Source organism: Enhydra lutris, unplaced genomic scaffold (genome assembly GCF_002288905.1).
Source record: "Enhydra lutris kenyoni isolate GAN:26980312 unplaced genomic scaffold, ASM228890v2 scaffoldscaffold66, whole genome shotgun sequence".
Lineage (NCBI taxonomy): Eukaryota > Metazoa > Chordata > Mammalia > Carnivora > Mustelidae > Enhydra > Enhydra lutris.
This window is the reverse complement of record NW_019154150.1, coordinates 1,252,450-1,277,862: the sequence shown is the minus strand read 5'-3', so window position 1 is coordinate 1,277,862 and position 25,413 is coordinate 1,252,450. Positions and strand designations below refer to the sequence as shown.

General features: G+C 48.3%; 1 protein-coding gene across 2 annotated transcripts; it reads right to left on the bottom strand.

Moving 5' to 3' along the window:
* Window positions 1-1,129: 1,129 nt before the first annotated feature.
* Window positions 1,130-25,413, bottom strand: LOC111159118 (coatomer subunit gamma-1-like). Of its 2 annotated transcripts, none has more exons than XM_022521532.1 (23): window positions 25,296-25,410; window positions 24,341-24,393; window positions 23,591-23,671; window positions 23,263-23,334; window positions 23,074-23,153; window positions 21,029-21,104; window positions 20,677-20,769; window positions 20,195-20,281; window positions 18,559-18,716; window positions 18,338-18,471; window positions 17,230-17,297; window positions 16,817-17,005; window positions 15,810-15,905; window positions 12,449-12,692; window positions 11,147-11,222; window positions 9,072-9,175; window positions 8,466-8,591; window positions 8,077-8,145; window positions 4,554-4,696; window positions 4,074-4,245; window positions 3,278-3,375; window positions 1,614-1,752; window positions 1,130-1,281 (listed from the first exon to the last, which is right to left on the bottom strand). In XM_022521532.1, exons 1-23 carry the CDS (start codon window positions 25,330-25,332, stop codon window positions 1,166-1,168), a joined length of 2,511 nt encoding a protein of 836 aa, XP_022377240.1. In that variant the 5' UTR covers window positions 25,333-25,410; the 3' UTR covers window positions 1,130-1,165. The 2 variants fall into 2 exon arrangements, with proteins under 2 accessions (XP_022377240.1, XP_022377241.1); XM_022521533.1 differs by having other exon boundaries at window positions 1,155-1,234; window positions 24,358-24,393; window positions 25,296-25,413.

Below are 25,413 nucleotides of genomic sequence, written 5' to 3'. Positions count from 1 at the left end.
TATATGGGAAGATGCTTATTTGTAGAAATACAAATGGCACACGTATATGGGAAGATGCTTATTTGTAGAAATACAAATGGCACACATATATGGGAAGATGCTTAACTTCATTCAGTATACAAGAAATGTAAAAGAAAAACTCCACCCAGACTGGCAAAGATCATTTGATAAGGATTTGATAATATACTGTGTATATTACTGATTACTGTATTACACTGAAAATATACTATGTTGTCCACAATCTGAAAGAAAGGAATACAGTTCCTATGGAAGGCAACTGGAAATTTTTATCAAAATGAACAAAGCAATTTATCAAAATGAGAAATGCACTTTGACTTGGTAATGCCTTGGTTAATTTATCCCATCAAATCCTCAGCGCATACATCCAAAATAAAGTATGTGTATATATGTGTATGTGTATGATTATTCACTGTAGCGTTTTTGTAAGAGCAAAAGCCTGGAACAACCTAAATGTTCATCAATACAGGCTGATTCTATAAAATATGGTACACCCATAGACTGGAATACAAGGAAGCTACAAAAAAGGAGGAGGATTCACTTTGGGATGATAAAAAAAAAGTCCTGGAGAAGGACAGTGTTGATAACTGCACAGTAACATAGACATACTTACTGTCACTGAGCTGTGTACCTGAGCTCAAAAGGATAAATTTTATATTATGTAGATTTTACCACAATTGAAGAAGAAGAGGAAACTCTATGTATTCTTCCATTTATTTTTAATGTAATTTCCACCCCCAACATGGGGCTCAAACTCATGACCCTGAGATCAAAGTCGCACGCTCTACCGACTGAGCCAGCCAGGCATAGGAAAGATCTGTCAAGTGAAGTGCAAAGTACAGAACACTGTATACACCATTTGCACATAAACGTTTGAGTTAAAATAGGGAAATGTGTACATGTTAGCATTCATATCCATAAGATCACTGGAAGGATATACTGATATATTGTCTGTAATAGCAGTGCCGATCGCCTGTCAGAATGGAACTAGATGATAGGCAACAAGGGTCGGAGGATATGTCACTGCTGTTTTTTTTTACTTTGTGAATTTTCAGTGCTGTGACTTTGAATCCCTGTGTTCCCAGTGGGAGCCCTCAACCCAGGATGCTGTGGCATCCAGGCTGTGAGCTACACAGGCCCTTCCCACCTAGAAATGCTGCTTACCAGCCAGGAGCAACGTGTGGGTGTTCTTGTTATCTGGCACTTTGTCTGACCTCTCACAAGGGTGCATTCCCAGGAATTTCACGATATTGCCCACAGCCTCTGTAGGAAGAAATCGTAGCATCATTAAGCCACATCTCGTTTCCCCTTTGTGTCACCAGCATGCCCCCACCCCCTAAGGCTGCTCTAAGGGGACTTTTTGGCTTATTTATTTATTTTGTAATCTCTACAGCCAACATGGGGCTCAAACTCTTGACCCTGAGATCAAGAGTTGCACGCTCTTCCACTGAGCCAGCCAGGTACTCCCCTAAAGGGCTTTTCATAAAATGGCATCCTTCAGATGTGCTCTTGACAGGGCCCTGGATCTCTGGGGTGCAAAGGCCAGCAGGGGTGAAAGGGGAGGATACATTTCAATGGTAGCCAACGATTTTTACCTTCAAGTGTCTTGATGGTAGACAAGGTAAATGTTTCCTCCTTCTCGAACTCATCCCCTACCTCATCCCACGCTGCTTCGAAGTTCAGCTTCATGACCTTCTGGATGTGATCAGCGACAGTGACTTCCAGATCTTCCAGCTGGGGAGATGGAGGTGGAAGTCAGGCACACACCTCCAGGGGAATGAGCTCCTGCTCTGCACACCTCTGCTTTGAATTCACTGCTCATCCCTTTCTGCCACGTATCCAGCAGGTGCTGACTAGGCACTGAGCACCGTGCTTGGCTCTGGGGACATACGATAAACTGGGTATCTGTCCTTCAAGTGCTCACAGCTAAGTGGTGTCCTTTCAACAGAAATGCCCTGACCCAAGTACTCACCTGAGGATGTCAGCTTAGGGATCACATCCCTTCTGAAGCCTTCCTAGAGTCAGTATCTCAAGGATCCAGAAGGTCTGCCTCCTATGGCTCTATCACTCCTGACTCAGTAAATCCCACCTTCTGCCTCAGCTGTGTTCTCTGAGCCTGACATATTCTAGACCCTACCTCCATCACAGCTGTGTCCTCCCTGAACATGACATACAGTATTACACTCCACCTTGGACTGACAGCATATAAATGTTCCCCATTTACTCACCCACCTGACCTTCACTGAGCCCCTACTCTTGGGAACGTTTAAGGTGTGCCTAAGTAGGACTCAGCACCCACAACAGAAGCAATGCCTCAGGGCCAGCTATCCCAAGAAGCTCACTTGCTCCTAGGGCAATTTCTGATCTTAAGGTCACTGCTGGCTCATGGAGGTCCCCTCAACAATGGCTCCAGTGTGATAATGGTGAGTATCAGTTGTATTCCATGGTAACTTTTCCTCTGCTTATGAGGAGTTTGAACAATCTGCATCCCCAGGCTGAGTATAACAGTCTGCCCTCAGATGGCACTGAGCCACTGCCCCACGGTCAAACCCCAGAGCGATCCTGCACTCAGCTCCATCCAAGCTCAGAAAACTGGAATTAGAAGTCATCTGAGTGCATGAAAGGACCACTCAACAGATGCAAACCAATCCACCTTCTCTAGAAAGCAATTTGACAACACGAATCAGTCTTAAAGTCGTGCTTATCCTTTGACCCAATTTTTCTACTTCCAGGAATCTAAGGATATATCTAAGGAAATAATCTGAAATGCAGATAAAAATTTGGACCCAAAGGGATACTTAATGCAGCTTTTACAGTGAAATTTGGAAGCCCAAATGCCCAACATTGAGGGAATAAAGGTCAAGTGTGTTATCTCTATATATCAGAGTATTTTTCAAGTCATGAAAAACTTTATGTATGAAGTATTTGTAAACACATGGGAAGACACACTACAGTTTTAAGTGGAAACAGCAAGATACATAATGTCCAGAATGACCTCAGTTATACAACTCCTCCCCACTCTTCCACATAACTCCCAAGGACTATGAGTAATGTTTTCCTGTTTGCTCATACTTGGTTTTTGTATTTTCCAAGTTTTCTTTTTTTAAAGCATGTACTCTCTTTAAGTTTTTTAAAAAAAACTTTCTTTCAAAAAGCCAAAAATAGCAAGAAAAAGCTTCAAGTCTAGTTGTTAGCTCCTGGAGGGGGTTGCTTTACAGCCTCGGGCACAAAAATGAGTCTCTTGACACCAGCTTCTTACCACATATTCATCTTCATAGCCTTCATCATCGGTCTCCCCAGTGGTGGGGTCACAGTCCTTGACAGTGAACTTCATCATGCAGCTGAATGTGCAGGCCACTGCAGAGAAGAGAGGCTAGGTGGTCAGGACGTCCCTAGTCACTGCAGGGGACAGCTCCTCCGGGTAGGGCAGGTGGCCATGGCCAGTTTTCCAGGCCTCTACTATATTATCAGTAGCAACAACCCCACAAGTAGCCATCCAACCCCACAAATCCGGACAGAAGATACCATCTCGTGGAAGGGAAAAAGAGTCAAGTCATGGGTCTCAGGAGCCCCCTCAGAGGGAAGAGAGAGGAAAAGGAGAGGTGCCACAGGATGGCTAAGCCTGTCCACAAATGTCAACTGTCTGAGGCCTGGAAAAAGATGCTGGTGGGTCCCTTGGAAGGAGTGGAGTTGGGGTGTTTCAGTCTTTGTGCCTTTGTACTCTCATGGTGAAATGAAAGCACTGCTAGTTGAGGACCAGAGAGATCTGGGTCCTGCCTCTTACCAGCCACATGAACTTAGGTGACTCATCCACCCTGAATCTCAATCTTTTCATCTAGGGATAGGGAGATACTCATCCCCCTAGGTCTTCTATGAGGGTGAAATGCGATGATATATGACAAGTTCCCAGGACTCAGCCTTTCTTCTTCTTCAAAGAGTGAAATCAAGGAGTTGAAGCTCTCATAGAAGACAAATGTCTGGTGCACAACCAGCCCACCCCATCTGGATCCCAAGGGCTCCCACAAGGCCAGGGTGGTTTCTGAAGAGGTGCTCACCGGCTGTAGGGTCCTCCTTGGGCAGTGCGACCAATGTGTAGCAGGTCCCAGGCTGGTTGTAGGGTAGGCTTCGGGCGGGCACGTAACAGAGCACCTCGTAGGCTTCAGTGGGCTCCATCTGCACTGTGACATTCTCCAAGGTCTGGTCGTTGAGTGTGTTTGTGCAGTCAAACTGGAGCAGGGAGGAGAGGGGTTGCTTAGACGCAGCTCTAGGTCCAAGCGCTGCTGGAGAGGAAGAGCCCAGAGGGCTCACCCCGATTCCTATCCCAGTACGTTTGCACAGTCTCCCTGTCCCCGTGCTGACACACAGGACCCAGAGAGGTCCTGAGTCAAGGCTACAAGACACATACCAGCTGGTGACAGGACCTATCATCATGTTGAGCTCCTGACCAACTCCGTGTGGGACCTTATAAGACCCGTCACACTTGGGACCACTCCCTAGCCTAATGTCCCAGCAGGGCCTCAGCCCTCCCTCCTCACCTGGAACACCATGTGGTCAGTGAAGGTGTGTTTGGTGCAGCGGATGACATACTCGGTCTCTGATTCAGTGAGGGCCACAGGCTCAGGAGACGACTTGAAGAGGGGCCCCAGCCCATGGAACTCTGGCACTGCTGCCAACTGCTCTGAAAGTCACAGGCCACAAGTTCACTCAGCCTTTCAATTCCCAGACCAACTTGTGATGGTTTCTAATAAATGCTCATGGCCAATTTTCCAGGTCTTTCACCCTACTGAGATGGACAGATATGCATATACAATGACAGGGTACTCACTATTTCCCAAATACACCAATGCATTTTCTCCTCTTGCTAACTTTCCTCAAGTTGTACCACCCACCATGAATACTCTCTTCCCCTCTGTCTCACAAAAGACCTCAGTCCCAGGAAACTGACTGGGAGACCCCAATGGCCTAGGCCTATACCACTTGGAGACTCCTACAACTTTAGAAGCTCAGCAAAGATTCTTAAAAGGAAAACTCTCAAGGTGAGACAAATGATGTCCTAGCCACAAAATCAGGCAAAAGAACAAACTGGTCCTATACATTTGTTAGTTAAGATAAATGGCCAGTAAGGAGAAGTTTCAGATTCAGACTTGCAGAAAACCTTACTTCAGGTGGTCTGTGGGCACCTGGTAAGGCCTATCCTTATACCCCAAAGCCAGGTTCCAGCACTGGGCTGGGTCCTCTGGCCCACAGGCCCCCACCCTGGCCCATCCAGGTGAAGGAGACCTCTGGCAGCAGTCTGCACACGATGTCTGCCTATGATGGCTATGCCTACTGCCCTCTTCTCCATTCTACAGCAGGGGCAGCATTTCTCAAACTACAGTCATGGAGCACCCTTGTCAGAATTAGCTGGGGGTGGGGGCTTGTCAAAAAAACTCAGATTCCTGGCCTGTCCTAAATAAGCTCTATCTGAATCTCTGGATTTGGGACTCAGGAATCTGCATTTCTAAGACATTTTCTCAGACGATTCTGAAGCGCACTGATATTTGAAGACCACTGCTCTAAGATTTTTTTTTAAAGATTTTATTTATTTATTTGACAGACAGAGATCACAAGTAGGCAGAGAGGCAGGCGGGGGGTGAGGGGGGGAGCAGGTTCCCCGCTGAGCAGAGAGCCCGATGCGGGGCTCGATCCCAGGACCCTGGGATCATGACTGGAGCTGAAGGCAGAGGCCTTAACCCACTGAGCCACCCAGGCGCCCCCACTGCTCTAAGATTTTTAACTTGTCTTCCCAGTTAAATTGAACTCTGTATGGACAGGAATTGTACCCTGAGGCCAGGGATCTGATATTTTGCCCTGAACTTAGTAGGTACTCAATTCATGTTTCATGGGTAGAGACAGAAAGTAAGCATTATTATTATTATTATTATTTTTTTTAAAGATTTTATTTATTTATTTGGCAGATAGAGATAGGCTGAGAGGCAGGCAGAGAGAGAGAGAGGAGGAAGCAGGCTCCCCGCTGAGCAGAGAGCCCGATGCGGGGCTCGATCCCAGGATCCTGGGATCATGACCTGAGCCGAAGGCAGAGGCTTTAACCCACTGAGCCACCCAGGCGCCCCAAAAGTAAGCATTATTATTACTTTGCTTTCTCTTTGTGACTGCTTCAGCCTTCTGCTACCCGAAGGACTGTATCTGAGGAATACCAGGCACTAAGAAGCCCAGAAACAGCCAGCTTTGATTTCAGCAGGCACTTTTGGGCCATCCCGATCATCAGCCACCAGAGTGTTTCTCTATGGGAATTTTATTTCACTGGACACCAAGTTTCAAGACCTGATACTTAACTACCCTGGGGGATTCTGCTAGAAGCTATCAGTTAATACCTCTGAGTTTCCAACTCTTCACCAATAAAATAGGTATAATAATCTCGTTCACAGGATTGTTGTGAAGATAAATGAGGCAATCAAAGTTTCTAGAACTGAACAGGTGATCAATAAATGCTAGGCTTTGAAATACTGTTTAAAGGTGAAATTGATACCCTCTAAGAGACTTAGGAGCCTTCCTTTGAAGATGTGGCAGAATGGTGGCCCCAAGATGTGCATAAGCTAACTCCCAGAACCTGCAAGTACATTCTATCACATGGTAAAAGCGACTTTGGAGATAAGATTAAGTTGGATCTTGAGACGGGCAGATTATCCTGGATTATCTGGTGGACCCAATGTAATGACAAGGATCCTTAAGAGAAGGAGGCGGAAGGCTTAGAGTCAGATTTGAAGAGGCCACCCTGCTGGCTGTGAAGGTGGAGGAAGGGGTCACCAGGAGAGGAATGGAGGAGGCCTCTAGAAACTAGAAAAAGCAAAGATACCATTCTTTTCCAGAGCCTCCAGAGGGAGCTCAGCACTGCCAACACAGTGGAACCCATTTTGGACTTTGGCCCCCATAACTGTAAGATAATATATACATATTGTGCTAAGGCTCTAAGTTTGTGGCGATCTGTGGTAACAGTAAGGGGAAAAGTAATACAGAAGGAAAAGTTTTGTGTTAAGAGTGATCCCAGTTAGCTCTGGATCCTAGTTTTGCTGAATCTGAAAGATGAGAGATGACAAGATTCTTGAATGGAATGGAATGGGGGGAGGATTTAATTTAATTCAACAATTGGGAACTTACTGTGAGGAAGAAAGGCACTGTGCTAAAAGCTATGATAGAGCATATAAAGGACAGAACCTGTGAAGAACCAGACAGAACTAGTTAAGAGAAAACAGAAGAGCTGGAGTAGAAGTGATGAGCATAGGAGACTCTTCAAGAAGGAAGAGGGGTATGTGTTAGACCTGGAAGGTGGAAATTTAGTAGATTATATGGTCTGGCAGTTAGACACACAGCCTCTGCCCTTAAAAAGATACAAGACCGCAGGGATAGATAAATACCTAAACAAAACTTTCCCAGACAACGTGGACTGAACGCCTCTGGAAACCAAGAAAAAGCACTAGGGTCTTCGGACCCCAGCTATACTGAATCTGACATTCAGTAGCCTGAGGCTGGCTCTAGGGACCTGAGCCCTCAGAACCAAGGCTGAGTGGCAGCTCTGAGTCAGGCTGATGTGAATCTTAATTCCAACCCCTCTACTTTCTTGCTGTGCAACCTCAGCTATTTCACTTTCTCTCTCTGAACTTCCAGTTCCTCCAATACCAAATGGACCCGCTAACTTCCACCTGAGGGTCAAATGTACTGTCTAAAGAACTCTCAGGGCCCAGCACTCGAGTAAGAACTGCTGCTGAGGGGCGCCTGGGTGGCTCAGTCAGTTAAGCATCCGCCTTCAGCTCAGCGTCCTGGGATCAAGCCCCACATCAGGCTCCCTGCTCAGCAGGGAGTCTGCTACTCTCTCTCCCTCTGCTCCTCCCCGCTGCTCATGCTCACTCTCTCTCAAATGAATAAATAAAATCTTAAAAAAAAAAAAGTAAGAACTGTTGTTGATTGAGTCTCTTCTAATTCCCCTGAGGACAGCAACTACCCTAAAGCTGAGGAGACCAAGCCCAGGTCCCAAGAGCCCCCCCAAGCACTGCTACTCACCCTGGAAGATCTCTTGCCGGGTGGCTGCCACTTTCTCAGGCTGCTTGGTGGCTGTGATGGTGGTACTTTCTGCAGAAGCAAACATACGCGGTGACCAACAACTCCAGTAATGGGACAGTGCAGTGTTGACCACAGAGCTGTTGCTTAGGGATTATAACTTCCAACCCCACTGAGAGCGTGAACATGTGAGAGTATAGAACATGTGAGAAAGAGAGTGAGTGTTCATGTGCCTGTGTCTCCGTTTCCTGGAGCCAGACGGAGAAGGGATTATCCCATCCTCTTGGTACAAGCTCCCCTATCCTGCCTAGGTTTAGTGGCTTCATGGCCCATGCAGACCCTCCAACAGAGGCCTGGACCTGAAGGCCTCCGAAAGCACAGGTATTACGTACCTGTTCTCTGTTCTGCCATTGGCGCGGTCGCCAGGGGCACAGACTTGAGGTCAAAAGGTTTTTCTGATGGTTCTAGAGTGTACTGTTGCAGGGCTCTCTCCAGACCAGGGATGGAAACAGTCAGACCTAGAAGCCAGTACAACAGTGTTCAGACACTGTCTGAACACAAGACAGAAGGAGCACCCAGAATCCCCAACAAAAGACTGAGGCCCTGGGGTCTAGGTCGTGTGATCCTAGACCACTGAGAAAACCACTTAACCCTCTGGGCCTCCACTTTTTCATCTATATCTTCCTTCTCACAGCTGGTATGGGGATAAATGTATGTAAAAGAGTGACTTACGGAGAACAGAGTATTCTGCAAAGAGAGGTTTTTAATTAATGACTAGTGTTTCAATTCACCGAGCTGTTTCCACCCACACTGGTGTGAACCACAAGATTCTAGGTCTTCTGAGGTTACGGTGATGCCACGAAGTTGCCATGAGAGTCTAGCCACAAGTGTCTTGCCTCAAACTTCCCCTCCTCAGGGAGGGTGCGCCTGCTCCGGAGTGGTGAGAAGGGCCACAGCCCTGGGACGGGGCCAAGTCAAAGACAGCCAGTGAGACTCACCATTTAGGATATAGCCTGCATTGAGGGCCTTCTGCTTCTGCTCCAAGACATTGAGATAGAAGGTGGCTCGGTCCCTTACTTCATTGTCGTCGTCCATCACACACCTGCAGCCAGAACACACAGAACTCCTGACTGGGGCGCCTCAAGGGTGGCGGGAGGGATGCTGCAGGGCTTCCTCAGAGGGTAGTCAGAGGAACCAAGTTTCTTAAAGCTCAGTTCCCAGATGTGAGATCCGGGCATCAAACGCACAGAAAAGCCCATGATATTCTAACTAACTACGTAAGGGGTGGCCACATTCATATTCCCTGGGTCCTCTCCCTAAAGTCCACCTACTGAAGGAGGCAATCTTCTATATCCAGTGGCATGTCAAAAAAAGAATTTAATATGACCCAACAATTCTCCTCCTGGGCGTATCTTCATGAGAAGAGATGACACAGGTCACACAAAAACTTGGGCATGAATGTTCACAACAGCATTATTTGCAAGAGCCAAAAAGTGGAAACATCCCAATGTCTGTCAATCGGTGAATAGCTAAAATGTGGTCTACCCGTACAATGAATTCTTTGGCCATAAAAAGGAATGAAGTACTGGGACATGTTACAGGATGGATGAACAGTGAAAGGAACATCGTGAAAAAGCCGAACACATGAAAAGCCACAGATTATGAATGCATTCCTATGAAATAACCAGTAAGGGCAAATCCGTAAAGATAGAAAGTAGATTAGTGGTTGTCTACGGCTAGGTGGGGAAATGCTGGGGGAGAAGTGAGGGCAAAGTGACTAGTAATGGATATAGAGTTTCTCTTTCTAACTCCACCCTCACCAGCTAACCAGCAAAAGAGCCAAGGAGGCACAGCTGAAAACAGCCTCATCAGACCTCATACATTGCAAAAAAAAACCCACAGGAACCAAGGAGTCTTAGTGCTGGGAACACATACCACAGTGAGAAAACTGCCCTAGCCCAACAGAAATTTACTCTGCTCTGTAAGCACCAGGGATATAGGGTTTCTATTAGGGAAGATAACAGTGTTTCAAACTGGGGTGCCTGGCTGGCTCAGTGGTTAAGTGGCTGCCTTTGGCTCAGGTCATGATCTTGGGGTCCTGGGATTGAGCCCTGCCTGGGGCTCCCTGCTGGGCAGGGGGGCCTGCTTCTCCCTCTCCTCCCCACTTGTGCTCTCTCTCTCGCTCTCTCTCTTTCTCTCTCTGTCAAATAAATAAGATCTTTTTTTTTTTTTTTTAAGATTTTATTTATTTATTTGACAGAGAGATCACAAGTAGGCAGAGAGGCAGGCAGAGAGAGGGGGAAGCGGGGTCTCTACTGAGCAGAGAGCCCGACGCGGGGCTCGATCCCAGGACCCTGAGATCATGACCTGGGCCGAAGGCAGAGGCTTAACCCACTGAGCCACCCAGGCGCCCCATAAATAAGATCTTTTAAAAAAAATATTTTTTTTTTGGTGGGCAGCAAAGTTTACCGAGTAACAGTTAAGTTAATTGAGTGAGACTATAAAGCTCCCGAAGAGGGAGGGGATCTGAGAGGGTTGCCTTAAAAAAAAGAAGTCTTAAACTTATATTATGGTGATGATTACACAGCTCTGGGAATATACTAACACCATCACATTATACATCTTAAATTGGTGAACTTTATGGCTTGCAAAATATATGTCAGTAAAGCTATTTTAAAGAAAGAAAATAACTTAAAAAAAAAAAGAGGGGTGCCTGAGTGGCTCAGTGGGTTAAACCTCTGCCTTCGGCCCAGGTCATGATCTTAGGGTCCTGGGATTGAGCCCCACATCGGGCTCTCTGCTCAGCAGGGAGCCTGCTTCCCCACCTCTCTCTGCTTGCCTCTCTGCCTACTTGTGATCTTTCTCTCGGTCAAATAAATAAATAAAATCTTAAAATAAAAAAAAAAAGAAAGAAAGAAAGAAAAACTCAACAGTGGTCACAGAATTTTTACAATACTGTTTTTTCACGCTTTTCTGTCCTTTCTATTTTTTTTTTTTCCTACAATCCAAAGTTGTGTAACTTCTCTCCCTTGGGGAACACAGTCATCCCTCAGGAACTCTGGCTCAGACTCACCTCTTCAGCAACACCAAGATACTGGGTAACATCTCTTCATTCTGGGCTCCAAACTTGGCCAGAGCACTCACAGCACCTGTATTTATGAAGCAAATAGGATTTACCCAATGTATCTGACAGCTCATAGTTTGGATACTTTCAGTGCTTAGAATGGGTTTTTGAGCAGAAGAGCCCCAGAGCCAAGCGGTCTTTAGTGTATAGGCCCAAACCTGCCATGAATGCAATGAGTGGCTCTGTGTGGACTTCCATTGGGCCTCAACTCCCTCATCCGTTTCAGGGAGAAGGCAGCCCCATCTTTAGGTTCCACAAGCAATTTCAGCATTGACTATGATGAGGCCACAGAAGCTAGCCATACACAGGCTGCTCAGCTTGTGTATCCAAATGGCCTCAACTCACAGTTATGAGCCTCTGGATTAATATAAATGAAAAAATGAACTATTATTTATGAATATTAACTGCTGAAATAAGAAAAATCTGCCCAGTGGGGGCATGAGAAGAAAAGGAAAGAAAATTTAAAATAAAATTAAGAATATGACGGTTACACATTGAATTGTACACTCAATTCACACTCAGAGTATAAATTTTGGGGTGCCTGGGTGGTTCAGTTGGTTAAGTATCCATCTCTTAATTTTGGCTCAGATCATGATCTCAGGGTTGTGAGATGGAGCCCTGCATTAGGATCTGCACTGAGTATGGAGCCTGCTTAAGTCTCTCTTTCTCCCTCTGCTCCCCCAACCTTTTAAAAATTTTTAATAAGATTTTATTTATTTGTCAGAGAGAGCAAGAGAGCACAAGCAGGAGGAGGGGCAGGCAGAGGAAGAAGGAGGCACCCTGCTGAGCAAGGAGCCTGATGGGGGACTCAATCCCAGGACTCTGGAATCATGACCTGAGCCAAAGGCAGACACTTAACCAACTGAACCACCCAGGCATCCCATGCTCCCTCTCTTAAAGGAGGGGAAAAAAAAAAAAAAAAAAGAGTGAATTTTCCAATATGTGAATGGTAGCTCAATAAAGCTACCATTAAAAAAAAAAAAAAGCTAACCAAAACAAAACCAAACCCAAAAAACAAGCAAGAAAGAAAAGAAAGTTAAAAACCATAAGTCAGTAACAAAAATCAGAGAGCTAAAGAGTCATTCAACTGAGTGACACCCAAGCATCTATGGTCCTTCCCACAATGTTAGAACTCAATGAGCTTGTGAGGCAAGAACACAGACTGCCCATGGGCTGGGGCTCAGCTCCCTTTGGCAGGCCACCTGCTCAAGCAGCAGCTAAGAGCCCCTGTTAGCCCTGGCTCAGACCCACCTGCCCGGACCTCCTCGTGCTCCAAGACCACGCGATTATAAATGAAGCGGATATACTTGGAGGGGTTGTTGGTCTTGGGCCCCTCCTGGCCTAGAAGATGAAGGATGCGGGTGGCCAGCACGGTGAACTCGCAGTCCTCGATGAATTCGCACAGGTGCGACAGCCCGGTCTCCTTGCTCTCTGTGTTCTCCTCAATGATGCTGATGATGCAGTCCACGATGGCCCGCTTGTACTCAAAGCCACCCTGCAGCAGGAAGGGCTGAGCTGAGCAAGGAGGCTGCTCTTTCCAGAAATGAGCTGTAAGTCCCAGCACCTAACTGGGACCAGGAACAGCAGTCCAAACACAGACCCTGGAGGCAAGGGACCTGGCTCTCGGGGCCTCTATCTTACTTTTTGTGTAAAACATAAGGTGTGGACTGAATGCTCACTAGGGTCCTTCCAGATCTAATAGTAGATAGTTTAATAGACACACTTTGGATTTCACTTTCCTTTCCAGCTTTGAAGTAAAAGGCAGACTGGGTGGTACAAATGCTATGGAAAATAGTACAGGGATTCCTCAGAAAATTTTAGAAAACAGAATTACCATATGATCTGGCACTTCTGCTTCTGGGTATATACTCAAATAGAAAGCAGGGTCTTGAAAAGAGTTTTACACCCACATTCATAACCTCATTATTCATAATCGGCAGAAGGTGGAAGCAATCAGTTTCCATCAACAGATGAATGGATGAACAAAATGAGGTCTATCCATAACATGGACTATTCAGCCATAAAAGGAAGGAAATTCTCATATGTCCTATAACACAGATGAAACTCAGCAACATTTATACCAAGTGAAATAAGCCAGTCACAAAAAAATACTGCATGATTCTACTTCCATGAAATATCTAGAGTATCAAACTTAGAGAGACAAAAAGAAAGGTGGTTTCTGGAGACAGACAACAGGCAGAGGGAAATAGAAAGTAATTGTTTAATAGGCACAGAATTTCAGTTTTATGAGATGAAAAAGTTCTGGGTATTAGTTCTATGACAATGTGAATATATTTAACTATATTGAACTAGACACTTAAAAGGTTAGGATGGTAAATTTTATGTTATGTGTATTTTACCACAATTGAAAAACAAGAAACAAAAACCAAAAAAACCCAAACAGAATGGGTCAGCAGAGAGCCAGAAGACCCCAGAACCAAATCTGTGCTCTGCAACTTACAGACTCTAATGATAGAGGTGGCGACTGAGGTGCCCACAGGTGCCAGGCATGTAATCTGGCAATGGAAGGGGAGTGGTTGGGAGGGGTGAGGCACTGCACAGTGCTTGTCGCACCTAAAGAGGGAAATCACCACTCAACCCAGTGTTGCCAGATCTTCCAAATTTTGTAGGAGAAACTATAAAATCCATTGTGCTGGCATTGGTGGCTCTTTTCTTGATTTGCAAATAATGGCCACTAACTGGTGACCTGGGTGGCTCAGTTGGTTAAGCGACTGCCTTCGGCTCAGGTCATGATCCTGGAGTCCCAGGGTCAAGTTCCACATCAGGCTTCCTGCTCAGCAGGGAGTCTGCTTCTCCGTCTGACCCTCCTCCTCCTCGTGCTTTCTTTCTCTCTCAAATAAATAAAATCTTTTTTTTTTTTTAAATAATGAACACTAACTTGAAATTTTTTTAAAAAGATTTTTATTTATTTATTTGACAGAGAGAGAGAGGTCACAAGTAGGCAGAGAGGCAGGCAGAGAGAGAGGAGGAAGCAGGCTCTCCGCTGAGCAGAGAGCCCGATGTAGGGCTCGATCCCAGGACCCTGCGATCATGACCTGAGCCAAAGGCAGAGGCTTAACCTACTGAGTCCCCAGGCGCCCCTAACTTGAAATGTTTAAAACTTTGTACAATCACAGTACAACTTGGCTGTGGGTCCAATCTGGCCTGTTTGCAGATTAGTTTGTGTTACGGCTGTGAGTTACTTTCCTTGCCGAACCTCAGGCACCTCCATAGTAAGGACCATCATCAGTGTACTTACTTGCCAGGTTATTGTGAAGGGTAAGTCAGATGCTATTTGTTTTTTGTTTTTTTGTGTGTTTTTTTTAAAGATTTTATTTATTTATTTGACAGATGGAGATCACAGAGAAGCAGGCAGAGAGAGAGTGGAGGAAGCAGGTTCCCTGCTGAGCAGAGAGCCCGATGCAGGGCTCGATCCCAGGACCCCAGGATCATAACCTGAGCTGAAGGCAGAGGCCTTAACCCACTGAGCCACCCAGGCGCCCCTCAGATGCTATTTGTACACCACTGAACTTCAGTGAGTAGGCACACCATAAACCTTCAAACGCTATTTTCAGTATCAGTTTTACAAGCCAGCCAAGCAACACGGGGGCAGCAAGAAGCTCAGAGCAACCTCAACGAGGCTTTGCTGGCAGCTGCTCTGACTAGAGAATGATACGCCCCTGGGCATGAGCAACAGGCCCATTTCTAGAAGACAAGGTCCCAGGGTCTGACTGTTGGAACTCTAAAGAGTGAAGGTCTTACACTTAACTGATATTTGGAACCATGAATTTTTCTTGGAGGAAAGGAGGTCTGGGAGAAAACCATGGAGTCTGGCCAGGTGACCCTAGGCAGGTCACTTCACCCCCTGATTTTTAAAGGGGAAAAATGATGTCTGTTGACAAGGCCTGTTATGAGGATCACAAGATTGTATACACTCTGTAATGTCTCCAAAGTGCTGGACCCATTAGCTGAGGGTTCCCTCCCTAAGTATTAGTGCCCTCCTCCTCTCTAATATCTCAGGAGCCCCAAAGATACCCCAGGCAAGGACTCCTCACCTGCCTCGGTCCAAGGGCCCCTCTGGGCTGGGCCAAAGGGGCACCAGATACCTGGGGACCAAATCTACCCTAAAACCCTTTGCTTCTGGTCCTCTGAATAAACTGGTTTTGTTGAGACACCCAAGGAAGGCAGTGTACCTGAGTCACTAATTCACATCAGAAGCAGAAACAGAAGGCAGCGTCACATTATGAGCATCAGTTTCTGAAGAAACCAACGCTGGAGCTCCTGGAATGGCCCAGACAATTTCTGTACTAGACACCAGTGAAGAACGCAGGTTTCCCTGAGTCTGGCACAAGCATCGCCACAGGGTATCTGTTGCTCTTTAAAGCCACTGCCGCGTCACTGGTTATTACTGTAATTACTGGGAACGGGGGAATGTTTACACTGTGGTCCAAGAGGAGCAGAAAGGGCCGAAGGCATCAGGAAATCCACCTGGTTAATGGGTTGATCTGGTACCCCCCAAGAAGAGGACCTTGGCTCCAAATTGAGCATGGAGCTAGCGCCAGGTCACTCCCTGCATGAGGGGAGCCGGCACGCCCCAAATGCCTGCTCTTACCTCTTCCCGTAGCATGGTGAACAGGAAGTTCATGAGCACAGCGTGTTTGCGAGGATACTTCTGACACAGGGCACTGATGGCCTGGACTACCACCACCTGAGTCAAACAGACATGTGTGAGCAGCAGTCCTCATGATTGCTAAGCCCCCTAAGGTCAAGTTACTTAGTTCACTAAGTGCTAACTCCTTCTTTAGGCCCAGCCAGGCCCTGGACCTAGAGGGCAAGAAGAGGGGAACTCCAACTCTACCCTCAGGGAGCACCTGATCCCTGAGCCCATCTAAGTAGGATGGCATGCACACCAGTCCCAACAGCCCCAAATCCAGACTCCGGGTCCCCTACACGCTGCTTGCCTCAGACCTCACGCTAAGTACGCAGGCCCCTCTCTCCGTCCCACCTGTCCTGCTTCTCTTCCTACCTCCACCCCCATGATCTCACCCATCGGCTGTTCTGGCTCCTTGCTGGGTACTCTGGCCATGGCCTTCTCCTTTTTGCACACAGTCGCTTGAGCAGTCCTTCCCCCTCCCGTGGATTTACCCACCTCTTCTATGCCGTTCACTCCCCAACCTCTGTTGTCTGAGCTCAAGGCCAGTGTTTCCAAATGTTCACCAGGGAACTTCACCCGCTGGCACCTCAAGTTCAGCATGTGTGCCGTCACCACCATGACCTTCTTGCTCCTCTCACCTAGGACCTGACTCTCCCTCCTTCCCCAAACTGATCAACAGCACTGCCATCAGCCCATACCAGAAAACGAGAAATCGCTGACATTTGCTCCCTCGGCCCTCACTCTGTGCCCTGCCAACCAGCCTCCCAAAGGAACAATATGGACAAAACCCCTGAGGCAGGCTGTGCGCGTCTCCTAAGGCAGAGCCCTGTGCAGGGCGACATGCCACCCCCTCTGCCGCGTCCTCAAGCCTCACCAGCCCCCGGGTCAATCCTGGCCGTGGGGAGCAGGCCCACAGTATCTTCCTAACCCTGGGGGCAGTGGGTGTTCCGGGCATGCCCAGGTACCTTAAACTCATCTGAGATCTCTGACATGAAGGATGAGATCTGCTTCATGAGGCGGTCGATGCTGCTCTCGCTGCCAGTCTTGAGGAGCGTGGTGATAGCCAGCGTGGCGATGCTGCGGTTTGAGTCTGTCACCAGGTTCTCCAGGTCTAGATTGCAGGCTGTCACCGCGGACGGGTGCTTCATGGCCACCTGTTTGGGAGGACAGACAGAGACAAAAAGGGACTTCTGTTATTCCTCTGGATGGCTCTGGCCTGGTCAGAGGTCCTTTGGGTGAGCCCCTCTCACCATCAGGTAGAAAGCAACTGTGACCAGCACACACCTTTTGCCATGAAACGTCTCCAGCTGGATCAGGCCACCTCCCTGACCCTCTCAAAAGGCCAGAACACCCATTCTGCCCACCCCTAAACCCTTACCTTATTGAGGGTGCGGACAGCAGCGTAGCGGAGAGCGGCTTTAGGTGAGCTGCAGAAAAGCTGGAGCACTGTGGGGAGATAGACACCACGTGCCAGGCTGCCCTCACTGCCCAACAGCTGAGAAAGCCCAGGCCTCCCGAGGAAGGGTACGGAGGTACACAAGGGCTGGGAGACTGTTCAGACAGAAACCCTGGGCTCACTTCCCTGCTGGCACCCTCACCACAACCAAGGGAGAGAGCTCATGAGCACAGAAGCTTTAATGTGCTCATGAGAGCCGGTGGGTGTCATGAGTGATGATGGCTGCTACTTCCTGAGCCCCTCTGTGCCAGGCATTATGCTAAGGAGTTGCAGTGCCTTGTCTCGCTGATCTCTCACCACCCCACAAAGCAGCTCTTACTATCATCCCCGTTTAACAGATACGGAGACTGAGGCACACAGGTGCAAAGCTACTAAACTCACTTGAGACTAGATGCCAGGAAATGGCAGGAACCAGGACTGAAATTCAGGACTGCCCGCACCTGAAATCTGGGCCCTTTACCCTTGCAAAGTGGAACTGCACTCCTCTCTCCTGGGCATGTACAGAAACCAGAATTACCTCAGTCCTGGCTTCACCAGCTGCTCTGGTTCCTATCCTATGTGGTTGTATGTCAGGCAGTACACCCCTCCCTGTGCCTTGGCGGTCAGGAAGCCAGGACTCCAACCCAGACTATTGGGCTCCGGCTTCCAGGCTGAGTGACCCCTCTGAATTGCCTTCTCCTTTGTCTGCGACAGCTTGGCCTCTGGAGAGCATGTACTGGTTTTCTCAATCTCAGGTTCTTCCACCAGGCCCCCTTGCCATGGCTAGCCAGCCTAACAGAGCCCCAGGCTCTTTAATGAATAGTGAGATGGAACTAAAAGTACCCTATCCCCAGACATAATGCACGTGAGAGAGCCTGGAACGGTGCCTGGCACTGAACATGTACTTACTAGATTCCGGATCCTTTTCTTAAAAAGGATCTTTACTATGCCGGGGCCTATTAGTGGGCTTTTTCTTTGTTTCCCCCAACCCTCAGCCCAAGGCCTCATTCCCAGCAGGTGCTAACACGTGGGGCGAAGGGAGGGCTATAACCTGACACGGCTGGGGCCAGCTCTTTGGCGCTGCAGCCTGGCAAATTGACGATGGCCGAGGCGGCTTCGTATACCACCATCTCATGCTTGTTGCGCAGACAGCTCTCAATGAAATCGAAGAGCGGGCTGTCCCGGCTACAAAAGAACAGGGGTGGCAAGAAGTTGGGGATGGCCCAGCACTGAATAAGGCATCACCTAGCCAGGGGAGACAAGAGCCATTACCTGCCGTCCTCCTCCTCCAGCTGCTTACTGGCCACCCGGATCATCATGCAGTAGGCAAAGGGAGACTTGAGGCCGTGCCGGGTGAACTTGCTGATCATCTTATTGACAGCTAGGCGGTCGTTCTTACGCACATGGTACAGGAGCCCCAGAGCATGGTACTAGAGACAGGGGATCACGGCAGAGCACAGGCGTGTGAAGCTCAGGTCTACTGGCTGTGTGGCCCTAGGCAGGCCACTTCATCTCTCTGGGCTTCAGCCTTCTCATTTCTAAGGTGGGCATCACAGCAGCTACCTCAGCGTGGCTGTGACAATTTCCCCAGGTGCTCTGTACAGATGGCCTCTGGCACAAATGCTCAACAAACCACGTGGATGTACCTGTAGTCTAGCTCCTGCCTCTGATGTTGGCAAGGGTCCCAATGGGCACCAGGAGTACGGATATGGAGGGGACAACAGATGCCAAAGAGATGAAAGAATGGGGTGCAGTATTTTTCAATAAGAAAGAGAAAGTGGGAGCCAGGCCACAAGCATGGACACGTGCGGTAAGGGTGGCGTGCGGCACACCTCCCATGAGGCCTTGTGGCATTAAACCTTATGACACCCCTGAAGGTAGGTATCTGTAGTCCCACTGACTTGCCCCAGGACTCATGGTCAGACTGGCAAAGCTAAGTCTGCAGTGCCCAAAGTCAAGGGATTTCCCCTTCTGGGGATGTAAGGTGTATAGAGTTATTTCCTATCCCCCTGCTCTTTGTTTCTTTACGAGGGTGGTGTTCAAAGGCTAAGTCATGCAACCGTGGGTGTCTTATATGAGAGAACCTTCTCTGACCCTGGTAAGTATTTTGAGGGCCACAGCTGGCTCTGAAGAGGAGAGGCAGCACAAGGGATGAGGAGAAAGAAGAGATAAATACACGGGGAGCACCTATAGGTATGCATTCAGCAGATGGGGGTTTGTTTTTTCGTTTGTTTTTTGTTTTAAGATTTTATTTATTTGAGAGAGAAAGAGAGGGAGAGGGAGCACAACAGGGGCAAGGGCAGAGGGAGAAGCTGACTCCCTGCTGAGCAGAGAGCCTGATTCGAGGCTTGATCCCAGGCTCTGGGATCGTGACCCAAGCAGAAGGCAAATGCCTAACCCCACAGGTCAGAGTTCTAGATGCTGTCTCATATTATCCTCACAGCTTTGTGAGGCAGAAACTTTCATTCCCATTTTACAGACAAGGAAGCTGAGACTCACAGAGGTAAAAGGAATTCCTCGCCCAAAGTCACTGAAGAAGAGTTAAGTAGGTGAAAGCCCCACCAAGGTATTTACATGCATCACTAACGAAGCCAGCTTGGCAAAGGCTGTCTGCCTGCCTGGGCCGAGTCTGCTACCTCCCATACCCCAAAACACCACTCAGCTGGTTATCAAATACTTGAACATTTCAGTCCCAGCGGGTAAGCAGCCTCTAACTTCCATCTTCCCAAGTGGTGCCCTGGATTCTCTCCCCAAACTCCCAAATCTCCCCCCAGTCCAATGACAAAAGATTAAAGCCTGCTCCTGCTAGGGACCACCAGGATCTCCATGGTGAGCGTCCATTCTGACCAGCTAGTGCCACACCATCTGCCTAAGAACTGTAAATATCATTGCTCTGCTCACACCTCACCTGGACCATGATGTTGTCGCTGGATGCCGCCTCCTGGGCCTCATTCACCCAGCGCTTGACCACATCAAAGCTGCACTTCAGCAGGTGCTATGGGAACAGAGCACATTGAGAAGCAGGCAGGCAGGACCCTCTGCTGTCATACCTCCTGGCCCCAGTTCACAGTTCAGTCCAGCTCTGGATCCTCCCTCAGACATAGCCCAGAGCCTCCTCGTTGCGCTGGTTCTGTGAGATGGTGCACAAGGAGAGCTCCTACCCTCACTCTCTGCACCGGTGGCAGATCTCCCACCAGACCCAAATTCCAACAATCGGTCATCCCAAGGGATAGGTCCCAAGAGGTCCCTAGTATGCCTCACTAAGAAAGTTGGTGGGACTCTCAGATCTGGGGATACAGAAACACTTTTTTTCCTACTGAAAAGAAACTCTGGTATTTCCTTTGTTTCCCAATCTGCCGCCCAGCCCCGGCAGGGTCCCCAGCTACACACCAGAGAAGACACCAGGGCAGAGCTGGAGACACTGGGCACCTTGTCCACGATGGCCTGTTTCATGTAGCGCTCAATAGCCTGCAGCATGGTGCTCTGTGGGGACAACGAGTAAGGTGGGGAGGGGACTCAATCAATCCTCGGTGACCATCAGAAGTGCAGGTGATGGGTGGGAAGAGTGAGGGCAAGGAAGAGGCACACCTGTTTCTGGTGTTCTTGTGCCCCGCCCGCACCCCCACATAGCCTGGCTCAGTGAGATGCAGGACAACCTAATGCATGCGAAGGAAGATCATGATTGAGTCTTGCCAAGAAGCAGGGAAGGAGAATGGCTGCTTGGTGGGGACAGGGGACTCACATCAGTAATCTGGCAGAGGGCACGCACAGCCGGGCCCCGGTAGTTGTCTTCTTTCCCAGTCATGTCCTTTGTCAGGCTGTGGGAGGGGAAGGCATCGTCTACACACAGAAGATTGGCTGGCCCTTCCTAAGCACATGTCCCACCCATTTGTCCCCAGCTCTGGTCACCACGTTTGCCTGAACTACTGTACGAGTCTCCTAACTAGCACTCTCAGTGTATTCTTAGTCCTTCCTGGTCAAAAGCCACATGGCAACAGGGAGATTTTTATAAAACTCAAAACTGATGGGGCACCTGGGTAGCTCAGTTGGTTAAGCAACTGCCTTTGGCTCAAGTCATGACCCTGGAGTCCCAGGATCGAGTCCCCCATCGGGCTCCCTGCTCAGTGGGGAGTCTGCTTCTCCCTCTGACCTTTCCCCTCTCATGCTCTCTCTCTTAAATAAATAAAGTCTCTTAAAAATAAAACAAAACAGGAGCGCCTTGGTGGCTCAGTGGGTTAAAGCCTCTGCCTTTGGCCCCGGTCGTGATCCTGGAGTCCTGGGATGGAGCCCCGTGTCGGGCTCTCTGCTCTGCGGAGAGCCTGCTTTCTCCTCTCTCTCTCTGCCTGCCTCTCTGCCTACTTGTGATCTCTGTCTGTCAAATAAATAAATGAAATCTTTAAAAAAACAAAACAAAACTTGAAACTGACCAGGTCACTCTCTGGCTTGGGTTAAAACATTCCCAAATCTTCCTATTGCCCATTACCATCAAGTATAAACTCCTTGACGAGAAGTCCCCAAACAGGCCATACTCTCTTCTCTCCAGGCCTTTGTGTATGCTATTCCCTCAGCCTGGAGCACTCCTGACCCCCTCCACCTCTATCCTGCTATCTATCTAACTATCTATCTAGATTTCTTTTTTTTTTCCTTCAAGATTTTGTTTACTTGGGAGAGAGACCTCAAGCGTGAGAGATAGTATGGGCGGGGAGGGGCAGAGGGAGAGGAAGAACCAGGCTCCCTGAGTAGCAGGGAGACCAATGCAGGGCTTGTTCCCAGGACACTGGGTTCATGACCTGAGCTGAAGGCAGGTGCCTAACTGACTGAACCACCCAGGGGCCCTTATCTCCCTCCCTCCCTCCCTCCCTTCCTTTTTTAATAAGAATTTTTGGAAGAAATTCATTCTCAGCAGCGACTTTCTTTCTTTTGGAAAACTATGGAACGCTTCACAAATGTGCCTGCCTTCCTTGAGAAGGGGCCATGCTAATCTTCTTTGTATTCCAATTTTAGTATAGTGCTGCCAAAGCTAGCACCGTCCTGCTTGTTCTTCCTCATCCTTCAGGACTTTACTCAGACAGGTCTAGGAGGCCTTTCCTGATCCAGATTCAAGGTGGATATCCTTCTGGTCTGTTCTCACAGTCTATCACACTTCCCATGATGAACTATTATATCTTAACACCTGTCTGCCTATCTATTTCTCTGTCAATTCTGGGGCTGCAGAGCTCATGTCGGTCTCATTTGCTGCCATATTCCCAGAGCTACACACAGGGACTGGTGGACATTCAGTAAATATTTTCTAAATGAATCTACGACATCTCCCCCAACCCTCACAGTGTGGCAAGAATGAGAGAACTGAGCCCTAGCTCTTAAGGACAGGGATTATATTTTAGTTGCATCTGTCCCCTGAAAAATTCATTGTGAAGCAGAAACCAGTACTTGGTAAGTGAGCCTGTCCGTATACCCCTGCATTCTCTATGTCTATTTCTCTTGTGTTCTCTCTTGGTACTCACTAAAGTCTTTGTGAAAGTTCCAGGCTGGCTCAGTTGACTGAGAGAGAATCAAGGCAAGGAAGGATGTGTGCCAAGGTAAGTCCAGAGAATTAAAAGGGAAACTGTATACTTTAGAGGCTGCCATGGGGTGGGCAGCAGTAACTGAAAGATGAGGGAGACAAAAGAGGAAAGGGTACCTGGCATGATGTCAAACAAAAGTCTCTTTGCCTGACACACATGAGAAAAAACGGCCTCTGTGGCAATGGCATCCATCAGAGGAGCCATCCATAGACCCAAGACTCACCTGCTGGTGACGATAATAACATCCTCAGCGATGCAAGACATCTCCTTGATGGTCAAGTAGCACATCCGACGGAGTGTGGGCTGGTTAAGAAATAGGAAAAGCCCTGTGACGCCCAGCTCAGCATGAGGACCAAGGTTCGGAAAACTCCAATCCACACAGAGGTAGACAATACTGACTGAGGGCACTTACATCATTGGACTGAAAGAGCTTGGTCATGGCAAAGAAGGCCTCGGTTGCTTCGGTGGTCCCTAGGTGCTCCCCCTGTTTTAATAAAAAAAGAAGTGTCAGCTTGGGAGAGGGAGGCCAGAAGGCTCTTTCTGCCAGATCAGCCCAGGCCAGATCCCCAGACCCTGCAGAGGCTCCATCAAGGGCAACGCACCAGAGTTAGACACTGAGGAGACCCAGAGCTTGATGACAACCACACAGGAGCTGTCAAAAACCCTAAGCTACCTGATTTAGCACCCCTCCCAATAACCCCCAGCACCATTTTTCCCACCCCCAAGCTCCATCGTCTTACCTGGTTTATGAGGTAAAGGATCTTGGTGAGGATGTGGGCACATTTTCGAGGGTTGATGGGAGTTTCATTAAATACACGGGCCTAAGAAGCAGCAACCAAAAACATTACCTTCTAGCCCAGTTTATTTCCCTTCCACTGACTGCCCTCAAGCACATTCAAGATCTGAGAAGTTTCAGGGTAAATAAATACATTTGCCTGAATAAGCTTATTTCCATAAGCGAACAGTTTTATTTTGCTTTTTCTTTAATTCATCTATTAACAATTCCTCAAATATTCCCTAAATATTAGTTTGGGATGTGTTGACTTACTAACAGATACTCAGTAGTAAATACTTGTTAACTAGAAGCAAAAAACAACAGCAACAAATGCAAACGTCATGAAGTCTCTCCAGGAATGAAGCTTTCCTGTCTTTCCAGGAACAGGTTTTCTCCCTTACTGTTCTTTATTTTATTATTTATTTAGTTTTAAGGATTGTATTTATTTATTTGACAGAGAGCTAGCAAGAAAGCACAAGTAGGGGAGCAGGAGGCAGAGGGTGAGGGAGAAGCAGGTTCTCCACCAAGCAGGGAGCCTGATGTGGGGCTCCATCCCACGACCCTGGGATCATGACCTGAGCCAAAGGAAGCCACTTAATCGACTGAGCCACGCCAGCGACCTTCCCTTACTGTTCTTTAAACCACCACTTTGAATGTGTTACTATTTTGAGTACGACATGGACACTTAGGATGAAAGAGGGCAAATGACACTTGCCTCCTGGAGTACTGCACTCTTCTCAAGATGCTGGAACGGGTTGGAGCCTCCACCTACAGAACACAGAAGACTGAGTACAGGTTGTAAGGCTAAATTGCAAACCTCCCATACTATTGTCTACCTAGTCAAGTTCAAATTACTACAGAATGGCAATCAAAGCTTTACACCTTGCATATAGATCTTACCACTCTCCTGCAGGGAGCCCCTTTTACCCCAAACTTCTTAGTCACCCAGCAGCCCTGATAACAGTCCTTCTGTGCCTCTCACAGCGTCTTGTCTTGCATTCATTTATGCAACTTGTACTTAACTGAGGCCCTACAATGTGTGAGTACCACCGTCTCGTAGTGACTAGGATTTCTTCACAGTAAATGTCATATTTGTAATTAATTACTTGTGTCATTATCTGGCTGGTGCGTATCTTCTCCACTACGCCTGTGACGTAACATTCCCAGCTCAGGCACAGAGTGTCTCATTTGTTCTACTGCAGTCTCAGAATGCAGTACAGTGCCTCGCATCCCGTAAACGCGCAATAGACGTTTACTGAATAAATGAATGGAAGAGGGTTCTCAGCCACAGAACACTGGCTCCACAGATTACACCGCAGTCTGGCCAGCAGCAGCGCAGCCTCGGCGAATCCCAAGAGGTATCACGGACAAAGTCACAACGGTGCATCTGGCCAGACCCCTCCCGTTGACAGCTGGGGAACCTGGGGCCCACAGAGGAGCATGACCCGCCCAAGGTCACCCGGAGAATCGCGGTCCGAGCTCACGAGAGAGGGAAGTGGAGCATACTGGGGCTCTCCGAGGCCTGCCACTGACCAGCTGCGGACCTTGGCACAACCCCTGTCCCTCACTGGGTCTTCAGGTCTAGGCAGCGGCCCGGAATGAGCGCTCCCGGCGAGGGAGCAGAAAGCCTGCGCTAGGGTCCAGCCTCCCCTAAGCCTACGCCCCCTCACCCGCTTCCTCGTCTTTCTTGTCGAATTTCTTCAGCATGGTGGTGCCGGCGGGGCGCAACGCAGCAGCCCTCCCGTAGACCCGTGCAGCGAACGGCGGCGATCCGGCAGCGATTCCGCA